Here is a 23,889-nt window from a genome sequence, read left to right on the forward strand (position 1 = left end):
TGAGGTCCGGTGGGCGGGGCCGGGGCACAGTATTTATCAAGCGGCACCTCGCTCCCCTCCGCCTTCTCTTCCCGGTTCTTCCCGGAGTCGGGAAAAGCTGGGTTGAGAGGGCGAAAAAGGATGAGAGGACGGGTCTGGGTTACAGTAAGATGTTGTGCTCAGGGGTCTGGCCCGGGACCGGACGTGGGGACGCCGAGTTCAGGGTCTGGGGTCCTTGGCAGCCGCCACGCCACAACGTGAGGATTCGCCTCGGCGGAGCCTCTGGAACCAATGGGGTCGCAGCTCGGAAGGGGCGCGGGGCAGAGAGCGAGACCCGGATTCGCATTCGGGAAGCCCTGGGGCAGGGCCGAGCCGTGGCCGCGGCAGTTGCCGCTGTGGACTCCAGATGGTGACCTTGGAGTGGTCACTGTACCTCCAGGCAGTGGCTTCGCTCGCGTTTGCTGTCGCTCGGAGGCCCCTTTTTTGAACTGGTGGGGTCCTGGTGTGGGGCTGTCGGGGCAGCGCTGGAGCAGCTGCAGCGGACGAACCTGCTGGGCTCACGACTGTGCAGGTTCTTGTGTGCGCTCTTGGTTAAAGCCTGGAAGGTACCTGAAAAATGAAAAATTTTGCAGGAGAGGCGAAGTGAAATAACTTTTTTATTGTGACTTTGACGCTTGTAGTTTGACATAAAAAATGTCCTTTAATGTTACACTTTCCGCACTGTACAGCATGTAAAACCATGTAACAACATTACGGAAAGTTTGGGGAAGGGAAAGTATTTGTTAGAATTCCACCATAACCAAAAAAAAAAAAAAAATTCTCTGCTGTGGAGTCGATTCCGGCTCAGCGACCCCACCATAGAGTGCTACTGTTAAAGTTTTGGTAATACAGTCCTGTATCCTTACCAGAACCTCTTGTACCACAATTTTGTATGCTTTTTCAAAGAACATTTCTTTTGCTGCATCCAAATGAGTAATTCTCTGTCGTGTGCTGTTATGGATTGAATTGTGTCTCCCCGAAATATATGTTGGAATCCTAATCGCTGTACCTGTGGATGTAATTCTGTCTGGAAATTAAGGTTTTCTTTGTTATGTTAATAAGACCATATCAATGTAGGGTGTGTCCTAAACCCAATCACTTCTGAGTTATAAAAAAGCAGAAGAGACACAGAAGCAAAGCAATGGATACCTCTAGATCACTGAGCAAGCAGGACTTGAAACTGAGACAGGAATTTACCACCACCACCACCCCCCCACCAGACTGGACAAAGAGCAGTGAATTTGGACTCCTAGCCTCCTACATTGTGACAAAAACAAATTTCTGTTCTTTAAATCCACCTACTTGTGGTATATGTTACAGCAGCACTAGGAAACAGACAGGTACATCGTGATTTATTTCCCTGTTGTTTGGACACTTAGATTGTTTTTTTTTTTTTTTTTTTCCCCGCGGTTGTAAATAACTCTGCGGTGAACATCTGGTTCGTTTAATGTTTTTTTCTTCTTTTGGGTTATTCCCTTGGTCAGATGGCCAGAGCTGGAGTAACTGACCTAAAGAACATGTGCAGTTTTTTAAAGTGAACTTTATATTTTGAGATAATTATAGATATACTCACCGTTGTTAAAAAAAAAAAAAAAATAGTGCAGAGTGATCCCAAGTACGGTTTACTGGAATTCCCCCAATAGTAATGTCTTACAAAATTATGGTACAATCTCACAACCAGAATAGTAACATTGATACCGTCAAGATATGCCCGTTTAATAGCCACGCCTACCTCTGTCCCTATCCTCACCCTCCCCTGACAAACACTGATTTGTTCTCCATTTCTATAATTTTGTTATCTTAAGAATGTTATATAAATGGACTCGTACAGTGTGTGACTCCTTGGGATAGCTTTTTTCACTCACCCTAATTCCCTAGAGATTTTCTAAGTTGTTGCATGTATCAATAATTCATTCTTTTTTATTGTTCCCTACCCATAGTATGTATGTACCACAGCTTAACCAGTCACCTTTTGAAGTATATTGGAGTTGTTTCCAGTTGTTTACTGTTATGTGTAAAGTTACTATGAACATTTGCGTATAGGTTTTGAGTAAGCATAGATTTTCATTTTTCTGGGATAAATGCTGCTGTTGAGTTGCCCCCAACTCATGATGACCCCATCCATAACAAAATGAAATGCCACCCAGTCCTGCACCATCCCCATGATCCGTTGCAGGTCAGAACTTGAGATCCATAGGGTTTTCATTGGCTGATTTTCAGAAGTAGATCACCATGCCTTTCTAGCCTCACTGAAATCTGTTCCGCATTGTAGTGACACACAAGCTTCCACTGACAGCATGGTGGCTGCACACGAGGCACATTGGCTGAGCAAGAATTCAACCACAGAACCACTAATGCCTCGGTCATATGACTTGTATGCTTAGTTTTATAACAAACTGCCAAACTTTTCCACAGTGGCAGTACATTTGATGGTTCCATGTTGCTAAATTGCTTTAAAAAAGGATTGTGCTGATAATGCATCACTACTAAATATATGCATACAAGAATATCTATATAACATATTTTTTTAAAAAACCATCGAGTTGATTCTTCTCATAGCGACCCTAAAGAACAGAGTAGAGCTGCCCCATATGATTTCCAAGGAGCACCTGGTGGATTCTAACTGCTGACATTTTAGTTAGCAGCGTAGCACTTAACCACTACACCACCAGCGTTTCCGTATAATATATAAGAGTGCATATAACATAACTCGCCTGCCCCCTAGAGACCTGCTTTGCTTTCTCCAGAGAATACATTTGCAGGTTTTTGCCTTGGTAGGAGAGAAGCGTTTGCCTAACTTCATAGAGCTGGGAAGGGAATCTGGGGATCTGACTGCTTTTTAAGCAGACTTGCAACCCATCCTCCTCGGGCTAGTTCCCCTTTTCCTCACCTCCACTTCAAAAGGAACCTGGAGCTAACTGGTTATGAGCGCCTCAGTGAGTACTGGTTTGGCTCTTGGTGCCCTCATTACTGCCTTAGGAGTCAGTTTTCTTGGTCTCCTAAGTCTTTTACCACTCTTCCATCTGTTTTCAGTCTTCTCAAATTCTGTTGCCATTGTCATTTTATGAAATGCTATGATTTATATAAAAAATATTGTATTTTTGGTGAACATACACACTGCAAAATAGGTTCCCATTCAACAATTTCCACACATATTGTTCATTGACATTGGTTAGATTTTTTGCATTGTGTCAACATTATTATTTCCATTCTAGTTGTTCCATTCCCATGAACCTTCTCTCACAGCCCCTAAACCTTCTCATCCATATTTTAACCATTGTCCATTGACAGGAGCCATGGTGGTACAGCGGTTAAGCGCTTGACTGCTAACCTAAAGGTCAGCAATTCAAACCCACAAGCTGCTCTGCAGGAGAAAGATGTGGCAGTCTGCTTCTGTAAAGATTTATAACCTTGGAAAGCCTACAGGACAGTTCTACTATGTCCTATAGGGTCACTATGAGTTAGAATCAACTCTGTGGCAATGGGTTTAGTTTTGCTTGCTTTGGTTGTCCATTTGGGCACATATAGTTAATTTTTTAAAAGAGCTCAGTACTCGATTGACATTTTTTGTTTTGAGTTAACCTGCTATTTAGTTAAAAGGTAACTTCAGGATATACTTTCTGTTCAGAGTTTAAAGAGTATCTCAGGACAATGGTCCCTTGGATTCCTCCAGTCTCATAAGTATGCGTTCCTGGGGAATTTGAAGTTTTGTTCCACATTTTTCTCCCTTTCTATTAGGATTCATCTACTGTGTTGCTAATCGGGACTTCAGTATCCAAGAGCCATCTAGCTCTTCCGGTGTCAAAGTAGAGGAGACTGTGGTTTATGGAGAAAATTAGTCCTGTAGACCAGTTCCTTCTCTGATTCTTGGGTTTCCTTCTTTCTCTTTTGCTCCAAATGAATAGAGACCAATAGGTGTATTGTAGATGGCTGCTCACAAGCTTTTGAGACCCCAGAGGCTACTTGCCAAACTGATGTATTGGATTTTACTTTAACTTAACATGGGGGTGGAAAAGTGGGAGAGAAGATGGATAAAGAGTCAGTAATTATAAAGTATGAGTTAGTAAATACATGGTTGTTTTTAATAGTACTGTTTCTATCTTTTTACATGTCTGAAAATTTTCATAATAAAAATATTTTTAAAAAAGAGTACCTATAATGTTTGTCCATATCCTTTTCAGTATTGGCTCTTAAAATTTTAGACATGTTTTTGCCAATTTAATACTATATTAGTTTTGTATTCTGTTGGTGCCTAACCAGATTTTTTTCAACTTGTCTTCTCCATATCGGTTTCATGATAACCAAATAAAATCCCTACACACAGAATTCCTTAGCTTCTGACTGAAGCGCTAGATGAAATTTATTTGATTTGATTCTCTGGGCTTTAATGTCCACCAACCTTTTACCAAAAAACAAACAAACCCATTGTTGTAGAGTCAATTCTGACTCATAGCGACCCTGCAGGACAGAGTAGAACTGCTCCATAGGGTTTCCAAGGAGCGGCTGGGGGATTCAAACTGCTGACCTTTTGGTTAGCAGCTGAGCTGTTAACGGCTGCACCACCAGGGCTCCACCAGCCTTTTGGCAGCTCCTAATTTTTTTTGTTTTGTGTTAAAAGATATTTATTTGTTGTAGAAAATTTAGAAGATTTTAAAAAGCACTCAGAAGGAAATGAAAATCATCTATTATTATCACATCAATTTTTATATGTATTTGATGTTGGTTTTTCTATGCATATAGGTTTTTAAAATTAAGGTATTTTTACATATGGTGCTATATCCTGCTTTTTCTCTCTTAACAAAGATTTTTCTGAGTTATTAAATATTCTAAGTTGTTTTAGTCATCTAGTGCTGCTATAACAGAAATACAACAAGTGGACGGCTTTAACAAAGAGTAATTTATTTCTTCACAGTAAAGTAGGCTCAGAGTCCAAATTCAGGATGTCAGCTCCAGGGGATGGCTTTCCCTCTTTGTCGGCTCTGGAGGAAGGTCCTTGTCCTCAATCTTCTTCTGGTCCAGGAGCTTCTCAGGCGCAGGGACCCCAGGTCCAAAGGACGCGCTCTGCTCCTGGTGCTGCTTTCTTTGTGGTATGAGGTCTCCCTGTCTCTCTGCTTGCTTCTGTCTTTTATATCTCAAGAGATTGCCTCAAAACACAATCCAATCCTCACTGACACAACTGCCGCTCATCCTCCCTCATTAACATCATAGAGGCAGGATTTACAACATACAGGAAGATCACACCATACCAGGAATCATGGTCCAGCCAAATTGATAGACACATTTTTGGGGGGGTTGTAATTCAATCATGACATAAGTTATTTCTTTTAATGGCTAAATAGTACTCCACATAAATTATTTAACCAATACCTTTCTGCACTATTTGTTGGATTTCCACAACATTTTTTACCCCAAAAGGACAAAGGAGAAGACTTACCAGTAAATCAGACCTTCTACCTTTGGCATTTTGGGGGTTACTTTCTAAAACTGGTTATTAGGATTTCCCTTTAGGAACATTCCCCAACTTCCCTCTAATTAGGCTAATATACTTTCAGCACCATTTTTCTTTCTTTTTTGCTCTCCCCAAGAGCGTTCATTGTTTTATCTAGCCTCGAAAGAAACACGTAAATTAACTAGCTAAACCCACGAAACTTATGTAATTGTAGCAGCTCTTAATTGACATTAATAATATTTTACCACATTTATTTCCACATATTTTATAGTAAAGACAATATTCTCATTCTTTTCTGATAACTAGTTCAACCAATGCTCGAATTCTTAAGAACAATATACAGTTTTCTGGGTCTAAATACAGATTTCAGAAGGTATAGTCATATTTTGTCAAAGTCCTATTCCTGTGAATTCTTGATGGGCATTGAAAATGCTAAATGAATAAGGAACTGCTTTGAATATGTTTGAGTAGAATAAAAGTGGAATGCGTGGTATGAGAATGCTGTCCAAGAGAATGCTATCCAAATTCAAGTCCTTACATGTGCTCTACATGTAATTTATCCTAGTTTATTTGTTTCATTTTGCAGGACATTGCTTCTCAGTCTCCTTTGCTGGTTCCTCCTCTCCTTGACTTCTAAACATTGCAGAGCTCTAGAATTCAGTACTTGAAACTCTTCTCTTTTTTCCTCAATACTTACTCCCTTGACAATGGTCTGGTTTCGTGACTTCAGTGTACTGTGTGCTGATGACTCCTAACTGCGTATCTCCAATCTGGACCTCTCTGAACTCCAGACGTGTATTTCTGCCTATTTCACATCTCCACTTGGATGTCTGCTAGGCATCTCAAATCCAAACTTCCTTTTCAACCTACTCCTCCAAAGTTCCCCCCATCTCAGTAAACATCAACTCCATTCTTCTAGTTGTTCAGGTCACGTATCTTGCGGTTATTCTCTCTATCATGTGCTACATCTATTATGTCAGCTGTATCTTCCAAACAGATCCAGGATCTTACCACTTTTCATCACTACCCTGGGCTAGGCCACCATCATCTTTTGCTGGAGATATTGCAATAGACCCCTAACCAGCCTCCCTGCTCCCACCTGGATCCCCTCAGTCTAGTCGCAAATAGCATAATTAACATATTTCACATCAGGTCAGGTCTCTGCTCTAAACTTCCCAATGGCTTCCCATTTTAGGGCAAAAACCAGAGGCTTCGTAATGGCCTACGAGGTCCTGCATGTCCCTCCACCCACCATCTCTCTGGCTTCAACTCCTACCACACTCCACTCACTCATTCTGCTCCAGCCACACTGGCCTCTTTGCTGTTGCTAGAACACAGACCCGCTTCTGCATCAGGGCCTTGGCGCCTGCTACACGGAATGCTCTTCCCCAGGTATTTGTTTATTTATTTTAAAACAATACTTTATTGTGCTTTGGTGAAAGTTTACACAGCAAATTAGGTTCCCATTTAGCAGTTTCGGTGACATTGGTTACATTTTTTACAATGTGTCAACATTTTCATTTCTATTCTAATTGTTCTGTTTCCAGTCATTTAGTATCCCTGTCTCCTTTACCTTCTCATCTTTGTTTTAGCCCCCAGGTGTTTCTACATGGCTTCTCCCTCCCTTTGTCCCGCCCTTCGTTGAGATCTTTTATTCCAAAGTCACCTTTTCAGAGAGGCCTTCCCTGACCTCCTGTGACATTCTCTACCACTATTTTCTAACTTATTTTTCTCTAGAGTATTTATCACTACTTTATATATGTTCATTCATTCATTCATTCATTGTCTTCCCCCCACTAGAATGTAAGCTCCATAAGGGCAGGACTTTTTGTCTTCCTCCCCCTTCCTCCCACAACTGTATCCTCATTGCTCAAAATGGTGCCTGATATATAGTAAGCACCCAATATATGCTGAATGAATGAATGAGTTCTAGTTTGTGGTGAGACCAAGTGGCAAATCTGGATATGCATTAGAAAAATAAGGGTGGATTGTTTCCAACCGGTAGTTTAATTGTGGCACATTGATGTAAAAGCCATCATTGAGTTATATTTTCATATATCTTCTCTATAGGTTCTTCTGTAAGCAGCTCTCTTAATAGAATACAGTAGCAAATATTGGATGAGTCAGGAGAAGCCTTTCCATCATAGCAGTATGTTCAATATGTCTAACTCTTTCTCTCGATATCTTGCCATACAGTGCTCGGTGGTATACCATATTCTCTACATTATGTTCTTTCATTTCAAGTAAAACACTGATTATTCCAATATTATATTTCTATTAGATTAGTCCCTCCACTTCTCATTTCAGTTCCAGTTCTCTTTCTCCGTTGTTCTCTGCCTTCTTCCCTTGAATTTTCTTTTGCCCCTCCAATATTTCATTGGTGTCTCTTCTATAGTTTTTTAGAGTTCTTAAATATAATTCAGCTATTTTTCCGTGTCTTGAAATTGTTAAATATTTAAGTTTAATAAAAGCTAAAAGACTTATTTTCTTTTAGCTTTTATTTTATTTTCTTTGAGTAGTGCTCAGACACGTGTCCAATTTTTAGAATCGCTTTAATGCCCTTTATTAAGTTAAAAAAAAAAAGGAGGGGGGAGCAGTGAGGATTGTAGGATGTCTAAACATAATTTCAAAAAAGGTAAAATAAATAAGCACTCAGAAATCCATACAATTCTTATAACTAGTCCTTCCCCACTCCTGTCGTCGTCACTGTGTATAAATGAACAAGGTGATTTTCATGGAATCTCTGATGCATGCACGTTCATTAGCTACAGAGATCTCCACACTTGGTTTAACCATGGGGAAATGCATGTAAACATTTTGATTATATAAAATACATAAGCAATATTAAGAGGGTAGTTTTTTTTTTAATAGCTCGTTAAAATCAGTATTCAAATAAAGTCCATACTCTTTAATATTTCATTGGAAATACAATTAAGGTATGGGAAGAGATTTTACTGTAAGACTGTTCACTTCAGTGTTGTTTAGAGTAGTGAAAAAGAAAAAATAATTTAATCATAAACAAATCATGAAAAAGCCAGTCTTTTGGATTGGCTCCAAAAGACGAGTGCATGACCTGACAATTAAACACTACACAGCAATTTAAAACGATACTGCAGAAAGACTATGTAATGAACAGGAAAAGTAAGGGGGAAAAGCAGGCTATAAAACAGTATTTATACTCTCATTCTATTTTCATTAATAAATTACATATATGTATCTATTATTCATATTCCTGGATGGTAGGGAAACAAACCATTTTAATTCTCATAAATTTAAAAATGAAATGTTCCTGTCTTTCTCCAATGATCTTGTATTACTTGTATAATAAAATATTATTAAAAATAAAAATGTAGCAGAAATGCCTCTTGGTGGTGGTTTAGTTGGTTTCATGCAGAATGAGTTATACTTAGCACATTGGGTTTTGTTCTTACCATGTGTTTTCTCCTGTGATCTGTATAGAAGTCCTGTGAGGCAAGAAGCAGCAGAAGCTCTGAAAGGGTCTGTGCCTTCACCTGATGCTAGCACAAAGCTCCACAAAAAGGTATTCAGAGGGTTATTGTGCACTCCTCAGTACACTTGATCTCACGTAGTATCCCCATGTAACCCTGAGAAGGTGAGAGGCAGAGGTGACGTTCGCACTAGGCTGCCTGTTACAGAAGGGGAAACCAAGTCACAGAGAATCTGACTTCCTCACACCACCCACAAGGTCCTCACACTACCCCAGGTTGGTCTTAGGGGCAGGGTTTTAGTCCAGATGTCTGTTGCTTTGCCATAACCAAGGGATTATGTTTTGATTCTCTTCTGAGTTTCATCATCTCAGTGTAGGTGTGTGAGGGGAGGGCTCTAGTTATGTTTGGCCAAGGGAGTGCTTGATCCTGCCCCAGTGTAACACACCACGCCACATTCTGTGGTTGAGAACCTGACACAACTTGCTCAGGTTGTCCACACCCATTTAAGGTAGGATTGGCTTCTGCTTGTCTTTGCATCCTATGAACAACTCTCTGTCTACTGTCACCTCCTAACCTTTGCCACCAACATCTGCAGCCCCGTGGCTCCCTCTCGGTGAGTGTCCCTTACTCTCGGCTCATGCCTTCTACAGCTCTCTGAGGCCCTCACCCCAGCACTAAGCCCATCCGACTCCCCCCACACTTATGCGTTCAGTCTCCTCTTGACTGTGCCCCACCTGCATTCTAGAGCTGGTCATGACTCCTCTTTCTCTGAGTTCTTATCTCTACCTTGCAATTTAGTTGGGTACTCCTTGTTCTGTAGTTGTGTCATTGGAATGTCCACTTTTCTTCCCCTGAAAGACCATGGGCTCTTGTAGGAAGAGACTATTAGTAATGATGGGACTGATAGCAGCTCTGATATTGACTGTGTGCGTATTATGTGCCAGGCCCAAAGCTAAATGACTTACATAATTATCTCATTTAGTGATCACAATAACCCTGTATTATCCCATTTGACAGATTAAAAAAACTGAGGCTCAGAGAGGTTGAGTAACTTGTCTAAGGCCACTAGCTAGAAAGTGATAGAGCAAGAATTTTAACCATACCTCTCCTATTGCAAAGCCCACGCTTTTCAATACCACACATGCCTAACAGGGGTGTTCTTGTCATTTTTGTTGTTTGATTCAACTTGCTTTGAGTGCTCTTCGTGGTGGAATCCACGGTGTGCTCGCTTCTTGGTGAGTAGGAAAACCTCCTGCCGATAAGAAAGCAGATACTACCCTCTCTAGCCGACATATTCAGCTTGGCTTTCTCTGACCTCAGATGGTGGGCTGGGATGAGAACACTCAAAGCTCTGTATGTTCCTCCCCACCTCTATTCTTACACCTACACACCCTTCATTGCTCCACAGCTTCTCTCTGCTGTCCATTTCCCTGGGGATGCCTAAGCAGCCAGAAGGTTCTCATTAGAGAATCAGGGGTCCCTTGGGCTGCAGGTCTGCTCTCTCGATACAGTTGATAGGAAAATGGAGCCACAGATCAGCAAACGGCGCCAAGGAGAGAATCCAGGCAGAAGACAGAACCCCCATGGCTCACATACCCCATCCGGACCCCTTTACAGCTTGCCTCCCCTTCCCCCAATCAGAATCCTTGTTTTGGGGCTCTCAAGCCCTTGAGCTTAGCCCCGCCCCCTCCCAGCATCCTAAAGTTTGAGGGCCTCATTCAAGTCAGAGATTTTCAAGTAGGGGTGTGTTGGATGGACTTCTTCTGAGGGCAACTTGCCCTGAAAGAATGGGGGAAGGTGGCAGCAGCCACCGCTGTCACTGAGGACGTCTGTGTAGCTCCCTGGGAGACCCTCTGCCCTTTCCCCCTCCCACCAGCCGAGCCTAGCAGGGACCAAGCTTGCTTATTATCACCTGACGCTGTGCAGCCACTGATCCCATTGGTGGAGCCAGATTCGGTCTGTCTCTCCCGTTCCTTCTCGCCTTCTCTGCCTCTCTCTCCTCCACGCTGCTTTTATTTCTCTCTTGCCTCTCTCCTTGCACTCGGCTGGGGAATATTGTCTCACGGGGGGCAGCAGCAGTGTGCTGCAGAGCCAGACAGGAGCTGCCTGCGGGGCATGGAAGAAGCCTCCTGGGCAGCCAGGAGAGGAGCAAGCCAGTGCTGCTGCCTGTGACCCAGAGTCTGGCCACTGCTCCTGTGCCTGGGGAGCTCATCCACACAGAGGTCTCCTTCCCTCCCTTCCCTTCCCTCCCAGGTCTTCCTCTGCAGAGCCCGGTGGAGCCAGGTGAGTGCCCTTCCTCCCCAGAGCATCCTGCTGTCTATCGGGAGAGGAAATCCAGTGGCCAGGGTCTGGGAGCTGGGACACCAGGGTGCTGCCAGTGCCTAGGGTGCCCTTCTGGAATGCCAGGCCCGATGACCTTGTCCCCTTTCCCCTAGGCCCTTGTCAAAGGGGTTAACAGCTGGATCCAGCCTCTGGGGCCCCACAGTTAGTCACCCCGTGACCATTCTGCTGCAGTCAGCAATGCCAACAGGGACAGCAGGTTAGGGGAAAGCTTTCCCTCTGGCATCTGGGTAGCTCTTCTGAATGCGTATGGGTGAGGGGTATCAGTGTGTACAACGCGTGTGCATGTTTGCGAGGAGTCTGAGGTTTGCATGCGTAGGTAGGTCTGTCTGTGTGCGGTTTGCTCATGTGTGTGACTTGACTGGTGTGTGACATGTCTATGAACACATGCTTCTGGTACACGTGAGGAACATATGTGTGTGGGAGGAGTTATCCGAGTAGCCTGTGGGTATATGTGCGTGGGGGCACTGTGAGCCAGTATATTTAGGGGGTGGACATATCACTTGTCATGTGTGTGGGAGTGTATGCAACCAGAGGGTTCCTATGTGGGGAGGTGCAACTCCAGAGCAAAAGGGGCTGGGGAGGTGGAAAGAGTGGGCAGAAGCCATCGTCTGTGGGCAGACCTGTTGGCATGTGATGGGCTCCGGTTGGTAGCCTGTGATCAGAGGCAAACATATTTTCAAAGCCTGTGTCTTTGAGCCTTGAGAGAGAATACGAGAATATGGGTAGGGACTGAAGTGTGTCCAAGTGGACATGTGTGCACAAACAGGCATATCGTTTGAGTGCCTTCTTGTAGAGGTGGCACGCATGCATGTTGGTGCCTGCAGCTTCCTCTTTTACCCCAATATGGCTTGTGCAAAAGTGCATGCAAGTGTGTGCGCGTGCCCCTGTGGACATGAACGCCTGTAGGTCTGTCTGGATGTGGCAGCTTGTGGGAGGAAAGCGGTACAATACTGTGAGAATGTGGAAGGTGGAGGAAGGTGTCCAAGTGTGTAAGTGAGTGTGTGGGAGTGAAGGTACATGAGGAGGTGTGTGCAGCCTGTGTGTGACGCGATGCGGGTGGGCATACTTATGTGCATGTGTGTATGTGTGCAGGACGTGTGTACGTGCCTGCCTATGAGTGGGTGTGTAAATGCTTGTCTCTGGGCGGATTCACATGGGAGTGTGGGTATTTCTATGGTGTTGCCTCAACCTGTCCCTCACACCCTGCCCTTCCCCAATCATCTGGGCGTAGGGAGGGGGAGTAATCTCAGCTTTCCTAGAATTGTGAGAGGAAGGGACATGTAGACACCCAGGTCCTGGAGACCACAATCACCAAACGCAGCTACCCCTGTCTCTGGGAGAGCTCTGAGGAGGCACTCTCTGGGGTGGAAGTGTGTCTGTGTTCATGTACGTGGGTGGGTGTATGTGTGTATGCGCAGGCGGGCACATGTGTCTCCCTGGAAAGCTTCTCACTGGGAGCCTGGGGAGATGGTAACTCCCCACTGCTCCCACCTGTCCCTATGGATTCAAAACTGGGTTATTACTGTGAGGTTGTTTCCAGACACCCAATCCAGTTCTGTTTTATTTGGGGTTGGACCTGGGTAGCAGCACCATGCTTATTTACCTTAGGATTTCTTGTATACAAAGCCACAGGCAAATGGCTGAACTTCATAAAAAGCAAGCACAAGCTTTAGGGTGGAAAGCTAAGATGAAACAAGGACTCAGGTGATACCCTGGGGCAGGTAAGAGCCATCACCCACATACCTCACCTTGTGCCTGCCATCCAGGCAGCCCACAGATTAATTTAGAGGTGCCAGGCTCTGGAGCAGACTTACCTGACAGGAAAGTGTGGGCTGTAAATTCTGGAAGCTATAAATAAAATACCTGCTTTTGCAGGCACAAGGTACCCTCACCTCTAGTTCCTGACCAAGGAGAGGAGACGGGGAGAGAAGAGAGGAGAAGGGGAGATGACACTCCAGAAAAATGAGGCGTGCCGTGCCGGGAGCTGGGCTTGAGGAGGGAACTAGGAAAGCTTGTGACCCACTGGCTACTAAGCAAATGCCCTAGGAGAAAGCCCAACCCACATTAATGTTCTGGTCCCAGAGAAGCCTCTGCTCCATGCCCCAGAGCTCAGGTGAGCCAGCCAAAGTCAAGGCCAGAATCAACTCAGAATCAGCACCAGTGATGGTGATGGTGGTGTGGTCCTTTTATACCTGCACAGCAGCCAGAGCAGCGGGAGAACTGAAGAAGTGAGAGAGGGAGGTGAGAGAAAACGTAATTGCTCAAAAGGGAAGGAGGAAGCAGGAAAAATAAACAGTGGAAACACCAGTGCTCCTATGTTTGCGCACACACCACACATGTGACACACACACACACACCACACACAAGGGGACACAACCTTAGAACTTGGCTCCAGTGTTAGACAGACCTGAGTTCAAGTCATTTATTAGCTGGGTTACCTTGAGTATGTTTGTGTCCCCCAACCTTAGTTACCTCATCTGGAAAATGGGGATAAGACCTACCTATTGAGAGGCTGCATGAGGTAATATTTATGAAATTATTAGCACAACTGATGTTAACGTGAAAGCTAATTATTTAAAAGTCAGTCAAGGGTGGATCGGCTGAAAGAGAGTGACTGAGAGTCGTAAAACTTACGGGTGGAATAACAGCATGTCGCCCATGCTGCTCCCCTCCTCCCACGAGCATATTCCCATGTACCTACATGGCCCTGTGGTGTGGTGACTCTTGGAGCTTCCTTTCTGTGGAGTTTGAAGCCCCAGAGAAGAGAGAGGCCCATGTCCAAGAGCCCTGGCACCCTTGGTCCCTCGGCTGCCTCGTTCCTTGCACCACAGCTCCTCAGCAGGTGTTTCCCGTCTCTCCTACTTGCCTTACCCATTCTCTCCACCCCCACCCCTTTCCCACCCCATTCCTTTCTCTTTTCACGCCTGCTGGCTGAAGGCCCCCTCCCTCCTCGGCTCCATCTGCTGCAAATCTGTCCCGCCCAGCACGTTTGCAGCATTCCCACTGCCTCTGCCACCTGTCAGGTGCCGTCTGCTCTGTAGACCCCTCTGAGGAGTGCCAGAGCCCCTGGGGGGGACACCACATTCCATCTCCAGTCCCTTCTCTCCAACCTTCCCTGTACAATCTTTTCCATCAGATCGTAGGTGCAGTCCAGGGGTTCTCAAGGTTCCACCTCGAAAGGGATGTTGACAGCAAGACATTCCAGAAAACTCCATAGTGAGAGGGAGGTGCTGATCCCTCCCCTTCCCCTCAGTCCCCACAGGAGCCAAACCAGAGGGGAGCATGGAGCTGCTGTCTACCCCCCACAGCATTGAGATTAACAACATCACTTGTGACTCCTTCCGCATCTCCTGGGCCATGGAGAACAGTGACCTGGAGAGGGTCACCCATTACTTCATTGACCTCAACAAGAAGGAGAATAAGAACTCCAACAAGTTCAAGCACCGGGTGAGTAGAGAGGGTGCCCAGAGGCACCTCTTCCCAACACCTGTTCTGAAGGAGGCCAGATAATGGAATGCCTGGGGGGTATACTTGGGACCAGATAGACCTGGTTAAAATCCAGACTTCTTACTGCGTAAGCTTGAGAAACTTATTTAACCTCTCTGAGCCCGAGTTTCTTCACTGGTGAAAAGGGAAAAATGCCAGCCCTCACAGGGTTGTTGAGAGAAATCGATGAGATAACATGTGTGTGTTGTTTGGCACAGTGCCTAGCACACAGTGAGCACTATTATCACATTATTACCGGGTTTTCAGACATAGGCAGAGAACTGTGCTGGGATGGGGCCAAGGACTCCACATCACACACAGGGATGGCGTCTCAAGTTCTGATGAAGCTCTGGGCTCAGGGAACAGCCTTGTTGGTAACTGGGAGGGTAGCATGCGCAGTGGGAAGGGGGTGGTACTCAATGATTCTCCCTCAGGCCCCCCCCGTGAGCGTCTCTGGCCCTTGCCCTCTGGCCTATTATGTTCTTGGTTTAGAAAGGAAATGTTAGAGAGTCCTCTGCTGGTGCTTTAACTTATGAAGTGAGTCTTTTCCCTGGGTTAAAGCCTTCGTGGGGGCAGGTGGGTGGAAGCCTCCCATCTTCTCAAGCTGGCAGGGAGGAAGGAGGAAGAGTGAGGTGGGAAGAAGCTGGTTCCCACGACGACAGCATCGGCGTGGGTTACTTACCCTCTCTCTCTGGAACTGGTTCTCCTGATCAGGGTGTCTTTTGGCAGGCCAGTTGCCACGGTGATGCGAATGTTCAACACCACCCCCTTAAAGCTCCCCCCCAGAGGATAAGGCATATTTTCCCTTCCTCCCAGGCTTTTCAGCATTTGCCGTTGCCGTGGAGACGGCACTGCAGTGTGCAGAGCTCTAAGTCTCCCTCAAAAACGAAGGTCTTGCTGCCCTCAACTTTGTGGGCCTCCTCCCTGGTGGCCTTTTACCTCAGGTCCCAAGAGAATGGGGCATCAGGGGCTTTTAAGAAGGGCACAGGCTAGGGAGTATCTGAATCCTATTGGGAGTATCCCAATGCTTATCCAAGAAAATTGTGGCCAGGGCATGGAGCCATCGAATCTCTGAAACTCTGGCCCTCTCAGGAGGAATGGGAGCCATTTCGGGAGTGAGAAATTTGGGGGAAGGCCAACATTGGGCCTGACCCCGCAGTTTGACTTTTGGCTCTCTGTCTATACCTCATTCCTCAGGATGTCCCCACCAAGCTCGTGGCCAAGGCTGTGCCACTGCCCATGACAGTAAGAGGCCACTGGTTCCTGAGCCCCCGCACAGAGTACAGCGTGGCTGTACAGACAGCGGTGAAGCAGAGTGACGGGGAGTACCTAGTGTCTGGCTGGAGTGAGACGGTTGAGTTCTGCACTGGGGGTAAGGCCCAGCTCTCACATCAGTATCCTGTTCCTAGGGCCCACCTACCTTACTTACGGTCAAGAGGAGGCTTCATTGCCACCCAGCAGACATTTATAAGCACCTGCTGTACACTAGGCATTATGCTTAGGCCATAGGGGAACCAGACATGGATAAGACCCTCCTGTCCTCAAGAAGCCTGTAGCCTAGTGTAGGAAGCAGATGTAAACATTGCTAATTCTGTTGACAATAACACTTTCATAAAGAGATGGAGTTACTTTCCTGGCTAGGGGTATCCCGTATTGGTTGTTTTGAACTCTTTGTCAGGGAAAATGGTCCCTATTCAATGGCCCTGGAAGCCCTCTTAGCAGAACTTAATTTGCAAATTCCAGCATGAACACTGGGCTTGTGTGTCATCGATGACCCAGGACCTATCCCACAATATTCCATTCTTTTGGTGTCCATGGTGAGAACTGCTCCAGATCTCCCTCTGTCACAAGGAAGGGGCAGGGAACGTTCTCAGCCCCAGGCCTCTAAGGCTGCTGGCTCCGTCCTCTGCCAAGGCCCATGCCCCAAGTCTCCTTGAAATACCAGTGTTTTTTGAGTGGTGCTTTTTCTTAGCTCTGCTGCAAAACTCCACTCCCTGGAAGCACTTTCACTCCCACCAGGGAAAGCCCTAAAACTCCACATGTAGTGGGAGTTTAATTCAAACTGGGGGGCCTGGGGATAGCTGCAGTCCAGTCCACACTCCTCTTGCCAAATGCGCCAGGGCTGCATCAGCAAGGAGGAAAGGGCACCTTTTAAATTTGTACAAAGGTGCTGCGTAGGCTAGCAGCAGCTGTGCCTGGATTCCAGGACCCCAGCCTCTGGCCCTGGCTGAGGGTTTCAATTTTACTATCCTGTTTCCAGGCTTCCCTGCTTCTCCTGGGATGCTCTGGCAGAGAGTCATTGCCCTGGGCTCTGGTCTGCCTAAACCTTCACCTCTGTAAGGCCCAGGCTTGGTTCTCTCCAGCCTCCTCATGAGCCCCTACCTTTGATTACAACCAGCTTTCATGTAGGTGGTATAGGCAGCCTCCTATCTGCTGGATTTGAGAGGTTCTACCCTCTCAAGTCCTTCTTTTGTCTGGTGGTCCTCTTTTTACTTGAGGCTGGCCTAGGATTACAGCCTGTGAGGCCCTGGAATGATCGTATAACTGGCAGCCTTTTTGCCCTTTTCTGACCCATAGAGCCCTGAGCTCTGGCAGTGAGGCCACAGGGATGAGAAGGACAGACAGCATCCAGCTCTCAGTGTTCCCAGGTGAGGCCAGCTGGCCTGTTTCCACTTCAGCCCAAGATGCTGTGGCTGTTTGGTATCTCCTGCTGCTCTGGAGTACAGGGATTGACTGGCATTCACCGCGTGGGGTGGGCGAGTTGGGGGAAGAGGTTGTGATGCCCCAGCTGACCGGCATGGCTGCCCCCAACCTGGGCTCTTGCAGATTATGCCAAGGAGCACCTGGCTCAGCTGCAGGAGAAGGCAGAGCAGATCGCAGGCCGCATGCTTCGCTTCTCCGTCTTCTACCGCAACCATCACAAGGAGTACTTCCAGCACGCCAGGTATGGCCTGGCGCAGGCTCCCCAGCAGGGCCTACTCAGCCTCTCATTCCTTCCTGAGGCTTTTCTGCACTTGCCCTAGCTCACTCTGAGGCCACCCCCACCCTGTTGATTGTCGGGCCCTCTTCTGAAGTCCCCATGCCCTCATGTTACCAGACAGGCTCTGCAGTGATGGCTACTTTGAGATTGGACACCAGGGAAGGTAGAGGGCTAGTGGGGTGGAGGCAGCCCGGCAGACCACTGTGCTAACGGGCCAGGGTTAACAGGGTCCTGGGTTTGATCCTCTCTGGGACAGTTCCTTTCACTGGGCTCTACCACCTTAGCCAGATCAGCTGTCTCTCAAATTCAAGACCAAAGGGGAGGTGGGTGAGGGAAGCTCGCTATGAGAGGATTCTGAGCATGAAAGGTCCTAGGGAATACATAGCTCAGGGGTTTTGAAACTATGTGCTGAAGAGCCTGGAGACTCCAGGGAGTTCTGTCAGGGAACACCTCAGGGTGTAGTGAGGGGGCTGGAGAGGAAACCAGAGGATGGGGCTTTGTGGCCCCAGCAACTTCAATTTTATTTGCCTATTGCCTGCCTTTGTGTACTTTCCTTTGGGAAGAAAAAAAAGGGGGGTTCTGCAGTCCAAAAACGTTTGAAAATTGATGATCTGTCCAACCCTCTAACATACAGATGAGCAGACTGAGACCCAGAGGGGAAGCAGGTTGGCCTACCACGCCAGCAGGTCTCTAGGGCAGCCAGGACTAGGCAAGAGTGAGGCAGGATCAGGGATTGTCCACCCCTACCCATGCATGCTGAGACCACTGAGTTCAGGTCCTTTATCACCACATTCAAATGGGGCAGAGCCTGAGGTGGGATGGGAAAGGGGGAGGCTGGAGGAAAGAGGCTTAGTGTTTGTATTAAAGAAGTGAGGCAGTAAGGTACAGTAAGGTATGTGGTGAGGGCACTCGCTGACAGAGAGAAAGAGAGAGATGAAGAGCACCTGTATGTGCCAGGCACCTCACTATGTTCTAGGATATAAGGATAAATAAAGCCATAGCCGAACTCTCCAGAACCTCAGAGTCTAGTCAGGGAGACAGAAAGCTCTAACATAATAAATACGTGTGGTCGTCAAGTAACAGTCACGGTATCCAGCACATGGTGGTAGGCAGCCAAGTATTTGTGGCATGTAAATGGCAGATGTTCCAGGATGGTTTTAGAGAGAAGTGGACGCCTGTGCTGGGCCTTGAAGGATGATTAGGAGTTTGCCAGGCCCGGTGGAGACAGGTGGGAAGGGCAATCCAGACAGAGGGACGAGCACTGCAAAGGTGCGGAGGCAGGAAAGAGCTGGGCATGGAGTTCACACGTGGCACAAGGGTGTGTGGGGGAGTGGGAGGTAGGAGGTAGAGAGAGGCCAGAAAGACCAGATCAGGAGGGCCTTGCTTTTCATGTAGACAGTGACACCCCATCCAAGGGTTTTCAGCTGGGGAGTGACAGGTTCAGATCTCTTCTCTGGAGTGGGCTAGATGAGCCGATCTCCGAGGGCCCTCCCTACGAGGGCTCTGGAATGCTACATTTTTGAATGCTGGAGGCGTGGGGCTGGTGGGAGAGCCAGGAGCAGGGCCCCCTCCCTTCTCCACCACACACTGCAGCTGCAGCTCAGCCTTGCTGACCAGGGGCATTTTCTCTTCCCTGCGCCACTTCTCCCGGCCGGCAGGACCCACTGCGGGAACATGCTGCAGCCCTACCTGAAGGACAACAGTGGCAGCCACGGCTCTCCCACCAGCGGCATGCTGCACGGTGTCTTCTTCAGCTGCAACACGGAGTTCAACACAGGCCAGCCTCCCCAGGACTCCCCCTACGGCCGCTGGCGCTTCCAGATCCCCGCCCAGCGCCTTTTCAACCCCAGCACCAACCTCTACTTTGCGGACTTCTACTGTATGTACACGGCCTACCACTACGCCATCCTGGTGCTGGCGCCCAAGGGCTCCCTGGGGGACCGCTTCTGCCGCGACCGCCTGCCCCTCCTGGACATTGCCTGCAACAAGTTCCTCACCTGCAGCGTGGAGGACGGAGAGCTGGTCTTCCGCCATGCCCAGGACCTCATCCTGGAGATCATCTACACCGAGCCCGTCGACCTGTCCCTGGGCACCCTGGGCGAGATCAGCGGTCACCAGCTCATGAGCCTGTCCACTGCCGATGCCAAGAAAGACCCCAGCTGCAAGACCTGCAACATCAGTGTGGGCCGCTAGGGGCTCCTGGGGAGCCGGGGGACTAGGGAGAGAGGACCAGAAGGGTGGAGATGGGCTGGCGTAGGTTCAGGGCGTTGGTCTTCTCTCCCCCTGCCCCTTGTCCCCTGGGCTCCACCAGTCTACTCCTTTCCCCCACCCCTTGGCACTGGAGGCAATAGGGGGTGGTCCTCTTGGTAAGTGTGGCCCACCCCGTGCCCCATTGACTTGGGAAGCCTTCTTAGCCTCAGTAGGTCAGCGGATGGTTTGGATTTCTGGAGACGTCTCCTTTCCTCTATTTTCCCTGTCCTGTTCTTCCTTGCCTCAACCTAGCCCTCCATCTCGGAGACCTGCTGGCCTTCTGAGCTCTCCCAGGGAGGCCTCTCTGGGCCAAAGCCCATGTGTAGTTTGCCTGCCTTCAGAAGAGATGCAGAGAGATGTGGGGCGTGGTTTTCCTTAGCCCCACCCACCCCACTCAGGGCCAACCACAGAATGCCCCTCCCCTCTGAGCTGGGGTCCCCTGTGCCTCCCACTCTGGCCTGGGCCCCTTCCCCCTATAAATAGTCCCTGTGCCCAGCTGTACCCCCTGGCTGCTCCTTGCCCTGTAGAACCTTCTTCCTGCATGGGGAGAGATGTCCCTCCCCTTCCCCACCTGCCCACTCTGGACCCTCCTCCTGCTTTCTAGAAAGGGACCTTTTTTCTCTTGGCTTTGGAGGCTCTGGGCTGTTGGGATTTTTCCTTTCTTCTTTCTGGAGATGATACACCTAGCATTTTTTCTCCCTTGCTCAGAACTCTGGGGTCTGGAATGACAGCCATTGGGGTCGAGGAGGGGGAAAGAGACCCCTGAGGCCCAGAGGTACCAGGAGGGGGCTGCCTTGGGCCCTGATGGGGCCTGGCGTGGAACTAGAGAGCTGAAGGCTTCCCTGCAGAGCCCTGGCACCCACCTGGCTGTGCCGCTTTGCTCGCTCGTGCTCTGCCGCGGTGCCGTGACTGTATTGTGCCTGTGTGTGAACCAGACCATGGATTCTCCGCCACTCCACCTCCCGCCCGCACCCACTGGCACTGTTAGCTCACCTGGTGGGCCTATTGGCTGAGAGGCCCTCCCCCGGAAGTTCTTGGTGAAGTCTTTCCTTGGCCTCCTGGCATTCTCATGATTTCCTACTTTTGTATGGGTCAGGAGGCTGGTGGGGGTGGACTCCCTAAGGGAAGCAAACCAGGCGGAGTGACAGGAGAGGTGTGACGGAGGCAGCTAGCTGTTTGAGGGATGATGGAGGTGATGTCAGACAGAGAAGAGAGCGGTCCCCAGAGTGACTGGCTCCGAGGCAACAGAGACCACAGACAAGCACCTGGACCCCTGTGATGAAGGGCTGATGGGGCCAGCAGGCCAACAAGGGCATAACTTCAGAGAGGGGGACAGGACAGCTGGTAGCCTCTCCTGTAGCCAGTGGGGAGTGGTCAGCTGCCTCCTTGGAACAAGTCAGAAGGCCTGGGGGCTCTGGGAGATGCATGGAGAAGGAGAGGACATGGGCCCCAGGCCCTTTACCCCTCTGCTTACAGCATTGCTGTGGGGGTGCCCGCCGCCCTCCCCAGCCCTGTGTCTGCCCTGTGCTGGGGGCACACCTGCCTGTGCTGTGCTTTCAATGTGCATCAATAAACCGCCATGGCCTGAGGGCCCTGCCTCTCTTTGGGCCCTGGGAGGGGTGAGGGGGGTGAATTGCAAAGTCCACAGGGGAGCTCAAATTGGGACGCCCCCCAGGACAGGCTACTGGGAATCTTCTCCAAGGGTGCACTAAATCCCACTGTGGGAGGCAGGGCTAGAATGCAGAGCCAGTGTCTCCAACTTGAAAGGGACTTTGGAGGTCATTTAGTCCCTTTCCAGATGGGAAAACTGAGTCTTCCAGGTCCAACCCCAACCAAGTTCCCCAAACTCCTCATTTGGAGCCCTTCCCCTGCAGCTGCTTGTCATTGTTTCAGACCCAGATGCCACTGAATTTCCCTCACCCCAGAACTCAAATATCCCCTCCCCCAGCAGGGCTCCTTATTTGCAGCTCTGAGTCACCTCTGCATCTATTATTATGAGCTTATTAAAATGGTCCTTTGCCTGAGTGGAGAAGCTCCAGAAAAATCAAAGGCACCTCGCTGACACTGGGTGCCTGACTCAGGGCCAAGTTAACACGTACCTTCTAGAATTTGGGTATACCCTCTTTGGGCTAGGAAGGAAAAGCTGAAGAGCTGAAGGGCAAACTGCCATTTCTTGAGAACCTACTATGTGCCAGGCATCGAGCCAGGACCTTCCACACACATTTCATTTAATATTCACAATGGCCCTATGCAGTAGTATTACTATTTCACATGTGAAGAAACTGAGTCAAAATGAAGTTAAATGACTTGGCCCATGTCTTATAGCTAATAGGTGACAGTGCCCAAGAATCATCCCATGTCATTGCCCTGTCTCCCCCAGTATATGCTGGGGACCACCTGGGGCAGGAAGACATGAGAGGGCCAGCCTCAGACGCAGGGGCTTGACAACTCCACCCTCCTGTCCCACCACCCCAAGGGATCTCCACATCTCTGCTGGCTCCCTGAGGCCATGCCTACTTCCAGAGTAACACCAGGGGGGGCTGTGGAGTTACAAATGCCATAAAAGTTTATTTTAAAGGCATTGAGGGTGGTACACTTGGAGCTCAGAATTCCAAAGATGGAAGGTGACTTCCGTGGTCCATCGCCCCGTTTCTGCCCAGGATTTCCCCCCCAGCTGAGAAGTTTTCGGAGTCTTCCAGAAGAGGAAGTTTCAGTCTTCCTTTTTTGAACCCTTCCCTGTGAGTTTCTTAGGAGGGGGATGAAGGCAGCAAATGGAGATGTGAAATTCCAGGTAAGTTGCCTCCCGAGAGCCTGCTTCTCTTTTTTCTCTCCAGGTGGCCAGCCCTGGGCTGCTTGAGGAGCCCATCGGATGGTGCTGGGTCAAGGTACCCGCCAGACTCTCCCCTGGAGTCCCTCATGGCCTGCCTCCTTCTAATCTAACCCAATGGAAGGAGAGAGGTCTACGTGTGCATGCAAACACACACACATACACACACTCCCTCTCTGGGGTGGATTTAGAGGACAGCCTAGTAGGCCACATAGAGCTACGAGGTGAGGGCCAGTCCTGGATGGTAGCTGCCATTGTTTAACTGAGGGGCCCCAGGGTTAGCTGCATCTTCATCGTTGGTTACCCTCACACTGCAGGTGGGGGTGGGGAGGATGAGGTGGTGACCACAAAGGGGCAACTCTGGTTCACAGGTGGGGTGCTCTGCTGTGCACATACACACATGGTCGTACACACTCTCACCCCTAACACAGCTCACACATTCGCCTTTGTTCAGATGGATGCCCACACTTTCCTGCCTACTCCTTCCTCCCAGGGCAGCATCTTTACTTTTTATCCTGGGTGGATAAGAGGGCCCCCCAAGCTGGATTGAGGGAAGGTACTGGCTCTGAGGATCTTCACAGTTTCATTTGGCTTCTTTAGTATGTGTCACATCTCCATGTTAGGAAAAGGGGTGGCTGAGGGCCCAAGGAAAGGGACCAGGGCCCATTGCCTGAAATGGAGGGAGGCCTTCAAGAAGCTGAGCTGAGGTGATTGGCCATAAAACAGCTTGGCCACAACATCTGGAGGAGATTAGAACCAGATGTTCTCAGGGTGGGGAAGGGGAGGGCGTCAGATGGGAGGGGGCTGGCGCAGGAGCAAGCAGCAGCTCTGAGTGGCAGGAGGCTGGGTTAGGGGCCTCATGGTTCTCTAGGATAAGCATCTGGCTGCCCTCTTCCCAGCTCTCCAAATCAGGCAGTACTATCTTTGCAAACTGGAGCAGCAAATCTTTTTCACGGATTCTAGAATCAGCCTTGTGTGTAGGGACAGGCAAGTACAGGGTGTGACTTGGGAGATGTCCAGAAAGACTACCAGTTAGTCAGAAATATGTCCCCTACTGCCCCTTGCTGTGGGTTAAGCATTGCTCTTT

At 48.6% G+C, this 23,889-nt stretch overlaps 1 protein-coding gene across 2 annotated transcripts; it reads left to right on the forward strand.

The window, feature by feature from the left end:
• The first annotated feature begins 7 nt into the window (after nt 1-7).
• On the forward strand, nt 8-23,452 carry PHYHIP (phytanoyl-CoA 2-hydroxylase interacting protein). 2 transcript variants are annotated; one of them, XM_064272718.1, is made up of 5 exons: nt 8-11,199; nt 14,513-14,706; nt 15,943-16,117; nt 17,572-17,689; nt 19,384-23,452. In XM_064272718.1, exons 2-5 carry the CDS (start codon nt 14,542-14,544, stop codon nt 19,916-19,918), a joined length of 993 nt encoding a protein of 330 aa, XP_064128788.1. In that variant the 5' UTR covers nt 8-11,199; nt 14,513-14,541; the 3' UTR covers nt 19,919-23,452. The 2 variants fall into 2 exon arrangements, with proteins under 2 accessions (XP_064128788.1, XP_064128787.1); XM_064272717.1 differs by lacking the exon at nt 8-11,199 and having other exon boundaries at nt 11,211-14,706.
• Nucleotides 23,453-23,889: the final 437 nt, after the last annotated feature.

Source organism: Loxodonta africana, chromosome 19, assembly GCF_030014295.1.
Source record: "Loxodonta africana isolate mLoxAfr1 chromosome 19, mLoxAfr1.hap2, whole genome shotgun sequence".
Lineage (NCBI taxonomy): Eukaryota > Metazoa > Chordata > Mammalia > Proboscidea > Elephantidae > Loxodonta > Loxodonta africana.

Coding starts and splice junctions, on each gene's coding strand:
- PHYHIP (XM_064272718.1), top strand. CDS start 14,542: ATGGAGCTGCTGTCTACCCCCCACAGCATTGAGATTAACAACATCACT. Junction 16,118..17,571: donor GGTTGAGTTCTGCACTGGGG/GTAAGGCCCAGC, acceptor GGGCTCTTGCAG/ATTATGCCAAGGAGCACCTG. Junction 17,690..19,383: donor GAGTACTTCCAGCACGCCAG/GTATGGCCTGGC, acceptor CCCGGCCGGCAG/GACCCACTGCGGGAACATGC.